Here is a 19467-nt window from a genome sequence, read left to right as displayed (position 1 = left end):
GACTGGAACAGAAAACGGTAATGAATTATATCCTTCATAGAAACAAATAAGCATAAGAAATGATTAACTTAATGCACAGCTTATGGATAAAACAATAAATGTCACAGTCCTATGATATGCTGTTATTGTCTTCATAAAACTCACCTTGATTCAACAGGGAAGGGTTCATACAGAAATTTTTTGTAGAAATCTTTTTTAATGTCATGGACTAATATCACAGCCTTTCCCTGGTCATCAAACTGTGGCCTGCCTGCACGGCCCATCATTTGTAGAACATCTGAAATTAAACAAATGAGAAATTTATGTCATATTTATTTATAATTCCAGGAAATGATAATGATAAATGAGGAAGACACATCCCACCTCAATTTTTCCATTTAGTAAAATCCTAATTTCCTCCTATTTCAGCATTTAAATACTTTTCAAATACTTGAGATTTTGTCCTTCCTTGACTTAGTAGCAGTAACTTTGACAGAAGATGAAGGATTGAATTTCCTCAAATCAGTGTACTCAGAGGAAACTGCACTAATGGAAGTCAATCTTTTGGAACAGGCATTAATTTTGATCACGGAGCTAAAGGTCAAGGAACCCTTAGGAAGTAGTGATCATACTATGATAAAATTCACCCTGCATTTGAGAGGCAGATGCTTAAGATATATGTATCATTATTGCAGCGGATTATAGTGAATTGTAGAGGCATGAGTGAGGAACTGGCCAAAGTTGATTGAAAGGGGACACTGGCACCGATGACGGCAGAACAGCAATGACTGGAGTTTCTGGGAGCAATGTAGAAGGTACAAGATAGATACATCCCAAAGAAGCAGTATTCTAAAGACAGGATGACACAAATGTGATTTACAGGGAAGTCAAAGCCAGCATAAAAGCAAGAGAGGGCCTATTATTAAACAACAATTAGTGGAAAATTAGAGGATTGGCAAATTTAAAAAAATGAACAGAAAGCAACTAAAAAGCCATAAAGAGGGAAAAGATGAAATATGAAGGTAAGCTAGCCAACAGTATCAAAAAGGAAACTAAAAGTTTTTCAGATGTATAAAAAGTAAAGAAAAGCAAGAGTAGATATTGGACCACTGGAAAATGATGCTGGAGAGGTAGTAATGTGGGACAAGGAAATGGCAGATGAACTGAATAAGTATTTTTCACCAGTCTTCAACATGGAAGATGCTAGCAGTATGCCGAATGTTCAGGAGTGTCAGGGGCAGAAGTGAGTGGATAAAGAGATTACAGAGGCATAAGTAAGGATCTTTTAAGTAGGAAGAAAGGCAGCAGAAAGGAAATTATAGGCCAGTTAGCCTGACCTCAGTGGTTGGATTCCCTAAAGGTTAACTTGCAGTTTGAGTTGGTGGTGAGGAAGGCAAATGCAATATTAGCATTCATTTCAAGTGAACTAGAATATAAAAGCATGGATGTAATATGAGGCTTTATAAGGCACTAATGAGGTCTCACCAGGCGTGTTGTAAGCAGTTTTGGGCTCTTTATCTAAGAAAGGAAGTGCTGACATTGGGGAGAGTCCAGAGGAGTTTCATGAGAATGATTCCAGGAATGAAAGGGTTATCAGATGAAGAGCGTTTGATGGCCTGGGCTTGTACTCACTAGAATTTAGAAGAATGAGTGGAAATCTCATCGAAACTTAACTTATCGAATGGTTGAAAGGCCTCGATAGAGTGGTTGTGAAGAGGACGTCTCCCATAATGCGAGAGTCCAAGACCAGAGGGCACAGCCTCAGAAAAGGGAGATGCCCATTTAGATTGGAGATGATGTGGAATTTCTTAAGCCAGAGGGCAGTGAATCTGTGGAATTCATTGCCATAGCCAGCTGTGGAAGCCACCTCATTATGTATATTTAAGGCAGAGGGTGAAAGTTCTTGATTAGTCAGCATGTTAGAGGTTATGGGGAGAATGGGGTTGAGAGGGAAAATGGATCAGCCATGATGAAATGGCAGTCCCAACTAGATGGGCCTAATGGCCTAATTCTGTTCCTATGTCTTGTGGTGTTAATGCATTTTCTACCTGATTGGGAAAAGATCCCCAATTGCATTATACAAAAGGAAGGCTGTTTTCCTGACCCATGCCAACAGTTATTCCTCAATTTATCTCCTGAGAAACACTTTTAAGTAGATCTATCATTATGTTGATTTTATGAACTTTGTTGAGTGCATTCTAGCCTAAAATATGTTTGCCTATGTAAAAATGAATACTTCAAATGTAATTAATTCTTGTAAGCTGTCTTCTGGTGTAAAAAGAGTGATATAAACACAGTATTTTTATTCATTGTACCTGAAATGTTTTGTTATTTCTTTCTGTTCAAATTCATCATAAAATTATTTTTGACTAGCTTAAGCCACTGCCCTACAATAGCTCCAAGCTAAAAGCCACTTCAATTTTAAAATTCACATCTTTGTTTTCAAAACTTTCTCCAATCTCTTTCCTACCAACTGTTTTTCGGCTTTCTCCAGCCCTACAATCTTTGCAGATAGGCATCCTGATTTTCATCACTCAGCTGCTGGATCTTTCTCGCAGGATGCACCTACGTCTCTCTTTCACTTTCCATGTATGAGAGTACCAAAGACCTGGTGGAAAAGTGTTTCATGTTTTGCAGGCAGACTCGATGGACTTTGGAAAACAGGACCTCAAATGTTGCTATTTCTGGATTATTACACAAACGTTGCTGTAGGAATTCAGCAGGTAAGGTAGCATCTCTGGAGGAAAATGAACAGTTGTCATTTTGGGGCCAAGACCTTTCATCAGGACTGGGTAAAATGTGGACAGAAGCCAGAATAAAATGATGGGGTAATAGATGAATTCAGATAAGAGAGACAGATATCTGAGGGAGAGTGAAATGTGGGAATTACGTAAGAAACCAGGAGATGATAGATGTAAGACGCAAAGGCCTCACAAAGTTGGAATCCCTGTATTCCACGGGCCACTGTCCTCTCCTATCAGGTTCCACCTATTACCCACCAGCTCGAGCTCCTCCCTCTCCCTCCACTATTTTATTCTGGGTCTGTCCTCTTTCTTTCCATTCATAGATGGATTCAAGAGCAATAGATGTAACAGTAGGAGAGTTCATTTTCACTAATATTAAATGGAAGGTGTAGTCACAGTCTAACCAAGAGAGCTTTTTGAGAGATTTGTATAAGAGAAAGAGGAGTCCTGAACCTAATCTTGTGCAACGGAGCTGGGAAAATGACAGAGGTGTCAAACAGAAAGGTCTTCAGATATTGACCATAGCTCTAACTTTCACGGTCGTCATGGAAAGGGATAAGGATGGTCTGACATTTAAAGTTCAGAGTTGGTGTGGTTGGGCAGCAGGGTAAGACTTGGAAATATTAGGCACACTTGCAGGTGGGTCTATATTTGACTGAAGGAATTCATTCAAAAGTGAAACAATGAGAGTTTGGGGCCATCATGTCCTTATAAAAGTGAAAGGTTCAGACAGCAAATATAAGGAATCCTGGATGTCAAGGGATATCAATTGCTAGATTAAAAAAGGAAAACATAGTGAAAGTAATTGAACTGAAACTATAGGATGCCCTTCAAGAATATAGAAAATATAGAAGGGTATTAGAGAGCACAAAATATCAGCACTGATCAAGATTAAAGAAAATCTGAAAGTACTTTTTAACATTCAAAAGTATCATGGGAAATGATAGAGCCCATTAAGAACCATGCAATCTATGCATGGAATCAGAAGATGCAGGCAGGAGCTTGAATAAACACTTAACACCTGTTTTAACTAAGGAGAAGGACATTATAGTTGGAAAATTCAGGGTCAGGATAGCAAAGTTCTAAAACATTTTTTATTAATAAGGAGATGTTTTCAAATTTCTTATTGGTCTTAAAAGATGGATTGATGAGATGTCTTCCAGACTGCTATGCAAGGCAGAGGAGGAAAATACTGAAGTCCTGAAAGGAATTTTCAAACCTTTTCCGCTTACAGATCGGCTGCTAGATGACAGAAAATGTGGTACTCTTATTCAAGTAAGGTAGCAGAGATAAGACAGGAAATTGTATGGAAGTTATCAGAAAAATATGATAATGATAAACTGCATTTAGAAAGGCAAGGATTAATCAAAGAGTCAATATGATTTTGTTAGGGCAGATCCTGTCTGATTAGTAAGCATACAAGTGCAAAGATTCTTGAAGCTGGTAGCACGAGTAGAATTGGATAGTGAAGGTGCAGAGGATACTTGTCTTCATTCGCCAGGGCGCAGAATATAAGAGAAGGGATTCAACTTATGAAAACTTTGTTAGGCCATAGCTAGCGTAATGCAAACATTTCTGGTCACAACACTATAGAAAAGACATGACCACTCTGGAGTAGATGCAGAAATTTACCAGGATGTTGCTGGGGATGTATCATTTTGGTTATGTTAAAGACTGTTGAGAGATTGAGGGAGGATCTGAATGAAGTATATAAAATTATAAGTGGCATAGATAAGGTAGATTGTCAGAAACCTTCTCCCTATAGCAGATGTATATAAAACTAAAGGAACTAGGCAGGAGGTTAAGGAAAAGGATTTTCATTGTGATGGCAAATGGATTTTGCAACACAATGCCTGAATGAGCGGTGGAAGCAGATACTCTCACAATATCTAAGTAGTATTGAAATGAGCAATGAAAACATCAACAGATAGAATGCTATGGTACAAATGCTGGTAAATGGAATTATTCTCAATAGATTAATGATTGGCATGAGCACAAAGCACTGAAGTCTGCTTCTGTACTATTTGACTCTATGGATATGCCAAATGACTTTAGGCAATTATTTGGAGATGAGGAACAAGTTTCAGGTGTTACAAAATCATTGGATCATTGGAAGAAGCAAAACAGAATGTTTTTGTTGCTTGCAGCCAGTGTTGACAACGTGGCAATTGCAAATTGGTTGTTGGAAGATTTAGCTAATTACAATGCGTGGAATGTAATTTTTTTGAAAGATGCCAAATTTCATAGATCAACAGTTGGATTTTTAGATTGCTAGCTTGTAGCACTGTAAGTCTAGAAAGAAGTTAAGATCTTCTTCTTGATTACTAGCACCAGAATTGCTGAATAGAAGATTCCTTGACTCCAATAAGGCTGCATGCCCAAATGTTGAGCATCACTGGTGTATGAGAAAGTGAAAGCTTTAGCAGGCTTTTTCAATTACTTAATCTTTTTAAATAAAATAACTGGGAAATACTAAGAAAAGACATGTAACAAATATCAGAAGGGAACGAGAAGGTCACCACCACATTTGAGTAGCCCACCTGTAATTGCAAAGTCCACGTAACGTCTCGTTTTTCCATCATAATACTCTGTACCTTTTACAATGACAAGATGAGCAGGGAAATTAACTCCCCAAGCCAAAGTGCTTGTGGCAATAAGAACCTATGAGAGTAAAAGCACAAACAGAATTAAATTCATTTCAACTTTAAAATAATGAAATAAACAGCATATTATGAGAAGCTGCTCACTTGAATCTTGCAATTGACAAACAGTTCTTCCACATGTTTCCGGTCACACTCATGCAGTCCGGCATGATGTAGTCCAATACCAAAGGCTAAGGTCAGTTTTAGATTAGAATCTCTCACCATCTCAATTATATCATACATCTATAAAGATAAAGAGCAGAACACATTTCAGTTCAAAAATACTTTCTGTCACTAGATCCTTAAGGAATCACAATTCTGATTGCTCATTATTTGCTGTTCTTTTTACAGCTGAACAAGTATAGATCCTTTGAAGTTATAATCCTTTATATATTCATTATGCAGTAACTGCAATATAAAAACTCAGAATGAATTGAGAACAGCAATATTTTACATTGCCCCAAAGGGAATTTACTGACTTGTTACAGCATAAAAGGGAAGTATTTTGCCCATTGGGTCAATTACAGCACCCAGCAGATCAAACTTATTAATCTCATTCTCTTTCCTTTTCAATGAACCTGCAAATTTATTTACCCAAAACATATCATCAACACCTTTTTGGTTCTTGTGCCACTTTTGTATACCAAAGGGTGGTTCAAAAGTCAGTTAACTTCTATGGATATTCTCGGGAGATAGGAGGAAAATGAAGCAGAGTGAAAATCCAAGTGATCCATGTGAAAGGCCATAGACCAGACATGGGCAAACTACGGCCCGCGAGCCATATGCGGCCCGTTAAGCTTTTTAATCCGGCCCGCAGAACTTGATGAAATTATATTAATAAACCTTGTTAACGTTTTTTTCCCCGCAGTTCTGGCGTTTTCCCAATAGATGACACACTCTATATACATTGAGGTGCAGCGTATTACTCCACATTTGCGCTTTACTATTTGTTCGGCTCGACCTATTTGTGTGAACAGGCGTTCAGCGTCATGAACATCAACAAAGCCAGCCACAGATCCAAGTTAACTGACCAACACCTCAGATCCATCCTGAGAATCGCCACAACAAAACTAAATCCAGACTTTGATGCGCTGGCTAAAAAGGGAGACCAACAACACTGTTCCCACTGAAATTAAAAATAAGTTTCTTCGTTGTGTTATGTAAAAAATGCATTTGAAAATATTTTTTTTCAATAAGCCTTACATGTTACATGTCATTTCTGTTAAGTAATGGACATGAGTAGTGCGCAGGTGCATGTACATTCTCAAAATAAAAAATGCGCTCCAGATCAAATAACGCGCTCCGCATACTGGCGCGTACTGTCACTGTTCAGTCCTTGTGCTGGTCGTTGTTGAATTTTGGCACAGGGGACAATTGAATAAGAAGGAGCAGGACAAGTAGACCTGCATCTCCTACCGTTTTTGAAATAAAGACAGTCAGGAGGAGAGTGATGATGATAATATCTTGAAGGATAACAGAAGTATCAGTGCTTTAAAATAATAACTGTTACTATTAAAAAAGCTGTATTTTATTTATTTAATTTTCAGTGTTTTAAAAGTCATTTCAATAAATAGCTAAATACCATGGGACTTCAAAGACAGATATTTTGTTGTAATGCATTTGTTCATTTTCAATTGAAATTAAAGCACATGTTTTCTACATATCCCATGATATTTTATTTTCTCTTATGAGGTGTATTACCAAAACACTCCGTCCATCTGCTCCTGGTCCGGCCCCCCTGTCAAATTTTAGAACCCTTTGTGGCCCACAAGTCAAAAAGTTTGCCCACCCCTGCCATAGACACAGTATTCGATAATCAATATTAAGCCTGAGTCCCTGGAACTGCAAGGAAGGCAACTGTGATAGTATTCCTATCCGAGATTGCCTATGCGTTTATAAAATCATTTTACAATTCCACCCACTGATACATTAACATATACAAGTTTCTGGACAAATAGGCTCAAATGGAGAAACATTTAGGAATGAGTTAAGTACTTCAACACATATTCTGTTGTATAGCTACAAACTTTTACTCCTGGTTTTCCTAGAATGGTTCTGTTAGAGTTGAAGGCAGTCTCTCAGATTTCTGCATTGATTGCTGATATGCTTAACTAATATCCTCTGGGTTTTGAAGACAAACTACTCTGCCCTACTCTATCTATCAGGGATATAATCAATCATTTTGTCAATGAAACAAACAAAATTGGACCAACTCTCTTTTTCCTGTATCTTGATATTTTGAACTTGGCAGTTATGGAAATCGTGGAAGCACTAACAATAATCTTTTTATATTCTACTTATTCTATAATGATTCCCACTAATTAGAAGGTAACAAGTATAACCCACAATAGAAATATTGGAATCATAGTTATGAAAGAGGCAATAAGGTATTTTGATGTAAAAATTTCAATATGGTTTTACAAAGCAGATTCAATCATACAGTATAATGTGTTAAATACTGGTATGAAATGAGGATTCATTAAAAAAACCCAGAAATGAATAGGTCACTTTTGGGTTGGGAGGCAGTGTGTAACCATCCTCTTTCTGATACATCACTGCAAACAACGGCATAAATACTGCTCCCTGCTCACTGGGTAAGGATTAATTCTTTCAGCACAGATTATTCTATTTTCATTTACATACATTGATTGTGGCCATTCTTTCCTGTATGCAATACCCAAGGATCTGTCATGCAAATTGTAAAAGTTCCTAGTAGAGAGGCTGCTACCTGCTTAATGAATCTGCTGTGTTGTTAACAGCAGGAAACCCAGGCTGCTGCTAGGAGACAGTTATGTGTTTGCATTAATCATCACTACATGTAGCTCCAGACGAATCTAAACTTTACTAACCCATGCATAACTATAACAATAAGTAAATAATGTATAAGTAAATAAGTAATAAGTAAATAAGCCAAAGAACTTTTATAAAAATAGCAATGTTGTTTTGAAAAAAAATCATTGCAGAAATATAATTATGCAGTTAAACATAAGAGATGCATGGAATAATTATCACATTATCAAGGTTAGATTGGGAGTAAGATACTGCAATGTTTATTAATCATTAATTACTGCACAATTTAAGTACACTGCTATTAACTAATTAATCATTAGGATATTATTATGAACATCAAGAAGATGATTGGAGATAAACTGTGAAACCCACATCACACCAGAGAATCCTATTTTCACGCTCACTAAATTCTTATTGCTGTTCTCCAATAGCTTATCCTTCACCTTTTACATACTCTCCTTGGCAACATCATCTGAAAACAGCATTTTACTTTTCAAAAGAAAACTGATTATATCCAGTCTTAGCTCAGAAACAGTCTTATTGAACCTCTTTCATTGTTGGTATGTTGGACAAGAAAATGAGAGCAAAAATTTTTTCAATTAATTACTGGTAATACTTTAACTATTTTCCTTGCATTCTATTGCAAAATCCATACCTTAATCACTGACATTATCAAGCTAGGTATCTAATACAAATAAGTCTTAGGCTTTCTACCCCTTTCAGTGCCTTGAATAGTGACATGATAAAACTCTCTTTTGTTAAAGATATCAATTGCCAGATACATTTGCAATGCAGAACATTATTGCCAATGAACAGTCCAAGCCTGGATGTTCTCCAGGATTTATTGCAAGCCAGTTTGAACTCCTTTATTACCAGCGGAATTGTGGGAAAAGAAGTGAGCAATTAGAATGGGCTGATCATATTACAAACATTATTGATTGGTCCCAGTTTCAATTTTATGATCAAGACACTATCATGAGAAATTGGGCCAAGGATGTTGCCTGAGGAATCCTTGCAGTGCTATGCTGAATTAACACCCCCCCCCACCCCCGCCAACACACACACATATCAATGACCACAGTACCTTTTGTGCTATGCTTGATTCCAGTTGCATGTTTTTCTTAACTGACCAGTTTTACTAGGCCTATCGTACTGTAGTCAATTAATTGTTCAAATGCTGCCTTGATGTCAAAAGGCAGCCACCTCTACTTCAGCTGATCTTTTTGCCCTTGCATGGATAATCATATCCATGAGGTCTGAAACAAAATAGTACTTGTGCAAGCTACTGCTGAGTAGATTATTGGGAGTAGAAGGCAAATAATAAACTTTTGATGGTTCCTTCCATTATTTTGTCACTGATCAGTCTGAGAGTCAGATAGTTGGATGGAACACAGGAAGAGACATACAACACACAAGCTGTGTTACAGAATTGACAGGGAAGAAATCACCTTCAACAACCTCCAAATGACATATTATTGAACCACCTACTATTAGATTCATGGGGGTCATTGATAATATGCTGCTTTAAAACATAGGGAACTGATCAGGTTCATGTACCTAAGGGACTCCATTAGTAGTTTAGTGCTAGACTGAAAAGTCTTAGCAAAATGTTCATAATGCAGGAGGTTGCCAAGAAAGAAAACTGAATGACCTAAGCTTTTAGTTCAGTGTAGCTTAGCGATTAGGAACTTAGTCAAAAATTAATCATTTCCTAAATCCCCAAATATACAGATATATACTGTCAAAATAAATAGAAGAGTAACACAAGACCTGAATTAGTGCAATTGTAACAACACTCTTATTAACATCAGAAGCATATTCTCCCTTAATCCACTTTGCAGTGTACAGACAGACAGACATACTTTATTGATCCCGAGGGAAACTGGGTTTCGTTACAGCCGCACCAACCAAGAATAGTGAAGAAATATAGCAATAGAAAACCATAAATAATAAGTTAATCATGCCAAGTGGAAATAAGTCCAGGACCAGCCTATTGGCTCAGGGTGTCTGACATCCCGAGGGAGGAGTTGTAAAGTTTGATGGCCACAGGTAGGAATGACTTCCTATGACGCTCAGTGTCACATCTCGGTGGAATGAGTCTCTGGCTGAATGTACTCCTGTGCCTAACCAGCACATTATGGAGTGGATGGGAGTCATTGTCCAAGATGGCATGCAACTTGGACAGCATCCTCTTTTCAGACATCACCGTCAGAGAGTCCAGTTCCACCCCCACAACATCACTGGCCTTACAAATGAGTTTGGTGATTCTGTTGGTGTCTGCTACCCTCAGCCTGCTGCCCCAGCATACAACAGCAAACATGATAGCACTGGCCACCACAGACTCATAGAACATCCTCAGCATCGTCCGGCAGATGTTAAAGGACTTCAGTCTCCTCAGGAAATAGAGTCGGCTCTGACCCTTCTTGTAGACAGCCTCAGTGTTCTTTGACCAGTACAGTTTATTGTCAATTTGTATCCCCAGGTTTTTGTAATCCTCCACCATGTCCACACTGACCCCTTGGATGGAAACAGGGGTCACCGGTACCTTAGCCCTCCTCAGGTCCACCACCAGCTCCTTACCGACTTTTTCACATTAAGCTGCAGATAATTCTGCTCACACCATGTGACAAAGTTTCCCACCTTAGCCCTGTACTTAGCCTCATCACCCTTGCTGTTGCATCCAGCTATGGCAGAGTCATCAGAAAACTTCTGAAGATGGCAAGACTCTGTGTTGTAGTTGGAATCTGAGGTGTAGATGGTGAAGAGAAAGGGAGACAGGACAGTCCCCTGTGGAGCCCCAGTACTGCTGACCACTCTGTCTGACACACAGTGTTGCAAGCGCACGTACTGTGGTCTGCTAGTCAGGTAATCAATAATCCATGACACCAGGGAAGCATCCACCTGCATCACTGTCAGCTTCTCACCCAGCAGAGCAGGGAGGATGGTGTTGAATGCACTGGAGAAGTCAAAAAACATGATCCTCACAGTGCTCGCCGGCTTGTCCAGGTGGGCGTAGACACGGTTTAGCAGGTAGACGATGGCATCCTCAACTCCTAGTCAGGGCTGATAGGTGAACTGGAGGGGGTCTAAGCATGGCCTAACCATAGGCCGGAGCTGCTCTAGAACAAGTCACTCCAGGGTCTTCATGATGTGGGAGGTCAATGCCACTGGTCTGTAGTCATTGGAGCCACTGGGGCGCGACGCCTTCGGTACAGGAATGAGGCAGGACGTCTTCCACAGCACAGGAAGCCTCTGAAGACTCAGGCTCAGGTTGAAGACATGGTGAAGTACTCTACATAGCTGGTAGTTCGATCACATAGTAGTAGTACTATATGTACTACTCCACATAGTAGTAGTTCGATCACTTGAATCGAGTACGGTGTTCTCCAAAGGGGTTGTTTATTGGTGGGTCATTGGTGGCTGTAGAAGCAAATCTAAGATCCACATAACCAGGATGTTAGGGTGGATTCCCTTAATGGAGCAGACCCGTGTGTAATTTTCTTTAGTGTGGGGAAGCTGATGAACGTTAAGATACCACATGGTCCCATGACAAATTGGAGTCAAGGCTCAGTAGCATGGAGTACAAGAAGACTGGGGACCCTTCACTGCTGTAGCCTTCCTCTCGCCTTGCTGTTGTCTTTTACCAGCTCCACAGCCGAGGTGTTGGTTGGATTGTTTTTTATCTGGAACCTCCCCCTTGACCTTAGAGCCATGGCTGACCCTACTAAGAGCAAAGTGCTAGATAGCTTAATTCCAGTTGGCATCACTCCAGGAATATTAGGAACTTACAAGCCTCATATATTAGCTGAATATACACAATAGAATGACTCAGGTTATTTGATAGCACTCTCAATGCAGAGGAGCAGAGAGCACCATTTTCCTGCACATGAAACATTTGAGATTTGCACACACATGATTGTCAACATGTCAAAATCTTAGAACCAACATCCCAACAACATGCAAGAGTATCTCACAAGACATTGCATATAACATGGTTAAACACATCTAGAGTTGCAGTAAAAGTTAGCTTGTTCAGTATCACCATCCAAAAATGAAGTTCCCAAAGGTGTTAAAAACCTGATCACTTTTTAATGTTTTATGCCATCACATTATCTGTTCCAAAGTCAATGCTATAGCCAGTTAAGAGCTGTTTCTCCTAAGCAGGTTTTATTAGCAATAACTTCAATAATTAGCAGACTCTGAGATGTCACTCTTTGGAGGAAACTTGACTACTTTTTCCAAAGTCATTTTAATATCTTAGAATATTACAATTCACACATGGATACTCTATTTTCAAGGATAAGTTGTTATTTAGATATATGGCTGCAATTCCATGGGAAGCATCTAGGGGCATCTTGTTGATGGCTTGGAAGAATTCCAATTTTTGTGTATCATTTACAGTTGCAAGGAAAAGGTTTGTGAACCCATTGCAATTACAGTACCTGGTTTTCTGCATAAGTACTCACCAAATGTGGTCTGATCTTCATCTAAGTCACAATAATAGACAAACATAAATCGCCTAAACTAATAACACACTAACAATTGTACTTCTCGTCAACACTGAGTGCATCATTTAAACAATCATAATCTAGATTCAAAAACATATGTGAACCTCTGGGGTAAAACCTTTTACAAAAGCTATTTGGAGTCAGGTGTTCCAATCAATGGGATGAGATTGGAGGTGCCTTGTCCTATAAAAAGACACACCAAGTCAGGTTACTGATGGAGCCTGCTCTTCTCAAGAAATATCTGTTTATGTAAATTATGCCTCAATCAAAACAACTTTCAGAGGACCTTAGAAGAACTGTAGAGATGCTTGAAGCTGGAAAAGGCTACAAAAGCATTTCTAAAGTGTTCATCCATCCGCACCAAGTGAAACTGTTTACAAATGGAGGAAATTCAGTAGTGTTGTTACTCACCCTAGCGGTGGGTGTCCTACAAAGATCGCACCAAGAGCACAATGTGCAATGCTGAAAGAGGTGCAAAAGAACCCAAGGGTAACAGCAAAGGATCTGGAGAAATCTATAGAACTTGCTAAAGTCTCTGTGCAGCTGCCCATTAAAAGAAAAACACATAAATGATGTTCATGGAAGGACACCACGGAAGGAACCTCTGCACTTCAAAACAAAAACATTGGTACACATCTCAAGCTTGCAGAAGATCACCTGGCTGTTCCACAACGCTTCTGGGACAATGTTCTCCAGCAGATGAGACTAAAGTTTAACTTTTTGGCAGAAATGCACACTGCTATGTTTGGAGGAAAAAGGGCACTGCACATAAACACAAAAACCTGATCCCAACTGTGAAGCATGGTGGAAGGAGCATCATGGTTTGGGGCTGCTTTGCTGCCTCAGGGCCTGGACAGCTTGCAATCATTGAGGGAACAATGAATTCAAGACTGTATGAAAGCATTTTACAAGAGAATGTCAGGATAGCGGCCCATCACCTGAAGTTTAATAGATGGTGGATGATGCCACAAGATAATGATCTGAAACACAAAAGTAAATCAACAACAAAATGGTCTAAAAAGAAAAAAAACTGTGGTTTGTAATGGCCAAGTCAGAGTCCAGACCTTAACCTAATTGAGATGCTGTGATATAACCTGAAAAGGTTCTGTTCATGCAAGGTATCCCAGAAATATTAGTGAAGTGAAACAGTTTTTTATGTGCAAAATTCCTCCTCACCATTGTGCAAGTCTGATCAGCAGCTACAGGAAATGTTTGGTGGAGGTTATTGCTGCTAGAGGAGACTATACCATTTGTTAAATACAAGGGTTCACATACTTTTTCCAGCCTGGACTATGAATGATTTAACAATGTGTTCAATAAAGACATGAAAAATACAATTGTTTGTTTGTTATTAGTTTAGGCAGATTGTGTTTGTCTATTATTGTGACTTAGATGAAGATCAGACCACATTTTATGAGTATTGAACAGAAAACTAGGTAGCTGCAAAGGGTTTGCAAACTTTTTCTTGCAATATATATCTAATGTAATAAGTCACTTGAAAGGGTACAAGACGACATGATCAAATTGGAGATTCTAATCTAACTTAGATTGAATTAGATTAGGTTCAACTTTATTGTCATTGTGCCGAGTACAGACACAAAGCCAATGAAATGCAGTTAGCATCTAACCAGAAATGTAAAGAATAGTGTTATTTACAAAATAACTGTGAAAAAAAGTAAGTGTTACAGCAAACAGATATAAAAGTACTGAGACAGTACAATATGGGTGCAGTGCTGCTTAGCGCTGTGATGTAAGGTTCAGCAGGGTCACAGCCTCAGGGAAGAAGCTCTTCCTGTGACTGCTGGTGTGGGAATGGAGGCTCCTGTAGCACCTACCAGACGGGAGGACAGTAAGAAGTCCATGGATTTGTTTAATCTTTTGTCCAGGATTATATATTTCTAGAAGCTAATCCTTTAAGTTTTCCCTCTTCTATGTTGTATTGCGCAGTGTATGGTCAGTGTGCTGATGCTTGCATCAAATTAATTAATTGGATTCTGATTTCAAAGCATTTGAGATGAAGAAGTAGATGTCTGGAAATAATGCTAATTTGGCTTTTTACCAATATGAAATAAAATAGACATGAAAATGGTGTATTGTTGCACAAAACTTAAAGTTTTGTATTTTCAGAAAACACAACAGCTTCCACTCAGCACAATACTACCTGTTCAGAATTAAAACTAATGGGTGCTATGCATCACACGCAAAACATTAAATGTCCGAGGGTATTTTTATTTACACACATGATTTTATGATCTATGAAACTGTGAAAAGAAGTAATACACCATATGAGGCACATTGAAATTACCATGGCATTTGTTATAGTTATAGTATTAGGATGATGCTAAAACCATATATTTTATTAACTGTTTATAATAAAGTCCAAGTTATGGATTTTGAGCCCATGCTGTATAAATATGTTATGTGCATTCATATACAAATCCATCAGCTGCACAGTTTGAAGAATATTTTGCTCGGATGAATTCCTGACAAATCCAACTTATTGCACTTTTGTTTGTTCCAAAAGCTATTTTTATTGCCTCTAAAAACTTCAACTTAAATTGTAGCCATAGGAATTAACATAATTAAATTGTAGTTAAAATCACCCCTTTGCTAATTGTTTTCCAAACATGTATCAAGGAAAATAAACTACAAACTGATGAACAAGTTCCTAACATTTTCTTCTGCAACCAAATATCATTTTACCCCAGGAATTGCAAGCCTTGTGGTTAGGAAGCACATCATGGAAACCAGCTGCTCCTCCATGGACTCTGTCTATTCTTCTCATTCCCTTGATAAAGCAGCCAGCACTTAAATATCCCACCATCCTAGACATTCACTCTTTTCCTCCTCCTACGGGGCAGAAGACACAAAGGCCTGAAAGCACATACTAGAAGGCCAAGGACAGCTTCTATCCTGCTATTACCCTATTATGATAAGATGACTCTCGACCTCACAATATAATGCATCGTGACCATGCACCTTAACTGTCTACATGCAGACCACTTTCTCTTTTCTGCAACACTTTATTTTGTCATCTGTTATTGTTTTACTTTGTACTACCTCAATGCACTGCTGTAATGAATTGGTCTGTATGGATCAGAATCAGGTTTATTATCACCAGCATGTGTTGTGAAATCTTTTAACTTAGCAGAAGCAGTTAACATAATATACAACAAGAAAGTAAATAAATAAATAAATCAAATTCAGGAGTGTCCCCCTTTCCCAAAGTTCGCTTTACAACATTTTGCTTTTACGAAAGACCTACATTAGTATCTGTTTTCGCTAACCAAAAGAGGATTTTCACTTTTATGAAAATAGACGCCCACTTTAAACTTGTGTTTACCCCGAAAAAGACTACCATGACCATGAAGCCTTGCATGGGCAGGTGTGTGCACATGCGTGTACGTGCCGATTTTCTCCTACAAATTGATTTTGGCTCAATCTTCCCGATTCTGGTAAGCAAAACTACACTGTACGTACATTATTTCTACTTTATATAGGCTCTGTATTTATCATATCATTCCTGCTTTTACTATATGTTAGTGTTAATTTAGGTTTTATGTGCCATTTGGTATGATTTGGTAGGTTATTTTTTGGGTTTGGAAATGCTCAAAATTTTTCCCATATAAATTGATGGTAATTGCTTCTTCACTTTATGCCATTTCAGCTTACGAACGGTTTCATAGGAACGCTGTACCTTCGGATAGCAGGTGAAACCCTGTACAGTATATGTATAATGAATAGATTAAAAATAGTGCAAAAGCAGAAATAATATATATTACAAAAGTGAGGTAGTGTTCACGGGATCAATGTCCATTTTGGAATCAGATGACAGAGGGGAAAAAGCTGTTCCTGAATCACTGAGTGTGTGCCTTCAGGCTTCTTTATCTCCTACCTGATAATAACAGTAAGAAAAGGGCAAGCCCTGGGTGCTGGGCATCCTTAATAATGGATGGTATGCAAGATAAGTTTTTCACCATAGCTTGATGCATGTGACAATAATAAACCAATTTACCAATACCAGTGATACATCACATGATAAACCCTTAATGCCCTCAGGGCCAACATTTTTCTATCATCAGCATCATCCACATCTTAATTAGCAATGGCATGTAAAAAAAAAGACACTGCCAAATTAACAAATTGCACAACCTAATTCTTTTCAACAATGATGGCAAAGTTTTCAAGTTGACTCAACAGATATTCAGCTCTCTTATTAGAACAATGTTCCAAGCTGACAATACTGATCATTTAATTTTCATCATCATTTCAAATCATTATAGATTTAAGATTTCAGATGCAGGACAAAATGCTGATTGTAAGATTTGATAACTTGTATTAATACTTAATCTGAAATTGCTGAAAACAACTATGAAAGAAAAAAAAATTCAAAACCTTTGGTTGCTGGAAATCTGAATGCAAGGTCTTTCCATAGACGTTGTCTGACTTGTTGAAAGCTTCCCCAACATCTTCTGTTTTTATTTGAAATTTGAATCAGGCCTATGGGATGCTAGGCTTCATTAACAGGGGGATTGAGTTCAAGAGTAGAGAGGTCATGTTGCAACTCTACAAATCTCTGGTGAAACTGTACTTAAGAGTATTGTGTTCAATTCTGGTCACCTCATTTTAGGAAGGATGTGGAAGCTATGGAGAGGGTGCAGAGGAGATTTACCAGGATGTTGCCTGGTTTGGAGAACAAGTCATATGCAGCAAGGTTAGCAGAGCTGGGACTTTTCTCTTTGGAGCGTAGAAGAATGAGAGGAGACTTGAAAGAGGTTTACAAGATTATAAGAGGCATAGATAGGGTGGATAGTCAGTACCTGTTTCCCAGCGCATCAATAGCTAACACCAGAGGGCACATGTACAAAATTAAGGGAGGGAAGTTTAGGAGAGACACCAGGGGTAAGTTGTTGTTGTTGTGTTTGTGTTTTTTTTTTACACAGAGGGTTGTGAATTCCTGGAATGACTTGCCAGGGATGGTGGTGGAGGCTAAAACATCAGGGGTATTTAAGAACCTCTTGGACAGGCACATGGATGAAAGAAAAATGAGGGGTTATGGGGTAGTGTGGGTGTAGTACTTTTTTTTTAAGGACTATATGGGTCAGCACAACATGGAGGGCTGAAGGTCCTGTACTGTGCTGTAGTGTTCTATGGTTCTATAGTTAGTATCACTGGTATATTAAAAAAGAGAGAGAGACACACACACACACACACACATAGGTAGGGAGGGTGAGATGAGAATAAAATGAGTGGAAACAGGTTATTAACTGAGGTAGGAAGAACAGAAAAATAGAATTTTACTTAAATGGACAGCATCTATAGAATGCAGCTGCACAGAGGGATCAGGCTAAACGTGCATGAAATGCAGAAAATAGACACATGGAATTGTTTGCCTTATCTTAAGGAGGATCGAGCACAAAAAGAGACAGCTTGCTACAATCCTGTCTAGACTAGTGATTCCAAATGGGGTGGTAACATGTCTCAAGAGGGCACTAGGGGAAACAGAAGTCATTGGGGGGAGGGTTGAAATAAGTGGCACCTTAGCTTTAAGCACGAGACCTGACTGACCGTTAATAGAACAGACACTTCCAATAAAAAAAAGGATGAGACAGTGGAAAACAGGAAGAACCACAGCTCTGCAGGCAGTGAGCAACTCGTCGTCACAACACGCCTGAAACTCGGTAATCTCATCCGACCTTAACCTTATTGAGAATGCAGAAATTAGTAACCAGGGTGCTCTTAAATTGCGGCACAGAACAAGTTCATGCAATTCAACAATTAGTAAGTCAAATAATCTCTCTCAACTTTCTCTACAGATCTATGGAAAACAGGTTGTGCTACAACACAATGCTGGCCGGAACCAAACAGTGAAGTAAAGCCAATCAGTAAACTTGCCAACCTCAAGGTTTCCTCAAGTGTTCAAAGTGACCTTGGCTTCAAATGTGCAATCAAGAACCAATTTTGGGGGTTATGAGACCTTCTGCGATTAGTCAATCACACTAACAGGAATAGTATAAAAGGTAGCTTACTGAACACCAGCTCTATCCTGACTAACATTCAGATTCCAATCTGAATCCTTGTCAACATAATTTTCGCTGTTGTGATTGTCTTCATCTTCGGCTTGCTGCTCCTTTGCGTGCTGCTACCATCCTACCATCTGTGCCAACTCACTGCCCTCGTCAACATCCAATAGGCATTCCCAGTTTGCATTAATTTTTTATTTTAATTTAGCCCCATTAAGAACGGATAAAAACATATGGCGCAAACTCTGAGTCCGAAGGCAGTGGAGCCTGAATTCTAATCCTGCTAAGAAACAGAAACTCCATAAAGTGTGTCAATACAATATTACCTACCTGGTGTATGGCTTTATTCCACTGCAGTCAGCTTAGCAACACACCATATGTCTTATTTGTAATACTGTACTGTCTAATATATCCATGAAACCATCAAAATTGCAGGAACATTTCCGTAAAAGACACCCTGAAAAGGCTATTTAAGGTATTACTCAGTCGCAGATGAAAGAAACATTTGAAAAACGTTGCACTCGAGTCATTTGCCAAGGAAGCTAAAAATTACCATGATAGTGGTCTCATTGCTTCCTATAACATTTCCAAAATAACAGCAAAGTACAGAAAATCCAATATTAATTGGTGAAAGATTAATAACCATATATAACCATATAACAATAACAGCACGGAAACAGGCCATCTCGGCCCTCCTAGTCTGTGCCGAACTCTTAATCTCACCTAGTCCCACCTACCCGCACTCAGCCCATAACCCTCCACTGCTTTCCTGTCCATATAC

The 19467-nt window shown here is 38.7% G+C and overlaps 1 protein-coding gene across 2 annotated transcripts in view; it reads right to left on the bottom strand.

Annotated features, from left to right (window-relative positions):
• Positions 1-19467, bottom strand: part of ascc3 (activating signal cointegrator 1 complex subunit 3) — a 374033-nt gene that overhangs the window by 108174 nt on the left and 246392 nt on the right. For both annotated transcript variants that reach the window (XM_059982329.1, XM_059982330.1), the window contains exons 31-33: positions 5471-5608; positions 5264-5384; positions 145-277 (exon numbers count right to left, since the gene is read on the bottom strand). In XM_059982329.1, coding sequence (XP_059838312.1) covers positions 145-277; positions 5264-5384; positions 5471-5608 — 392 coding nt within the window. The remainder of the gene's footprint in view (positions 1-144; positions 278-5263; positions 5385-5470; positions 5609-19467) is intronic.

This window comes from Hypanus sabinus, chromosome 10 (assembly GCF_030144855.1).
Source record: "Hypanus sabinus isolate sHypSab1 chromosome 10, sHypSab1.hap1, whole genome shotgun sequence".
In the NCBI taxonomy this organism is placed as follows: domain Eukaryota; kingdom Metazoa; phylum Chordata; class Chondrichthyes; order Myliobatiformes; family Dasyatidae; genus Hypanus; species Hypanus sabinus.
This window is presented reverse-complemented; position numbering and strand designations above follow the sequence as displayed.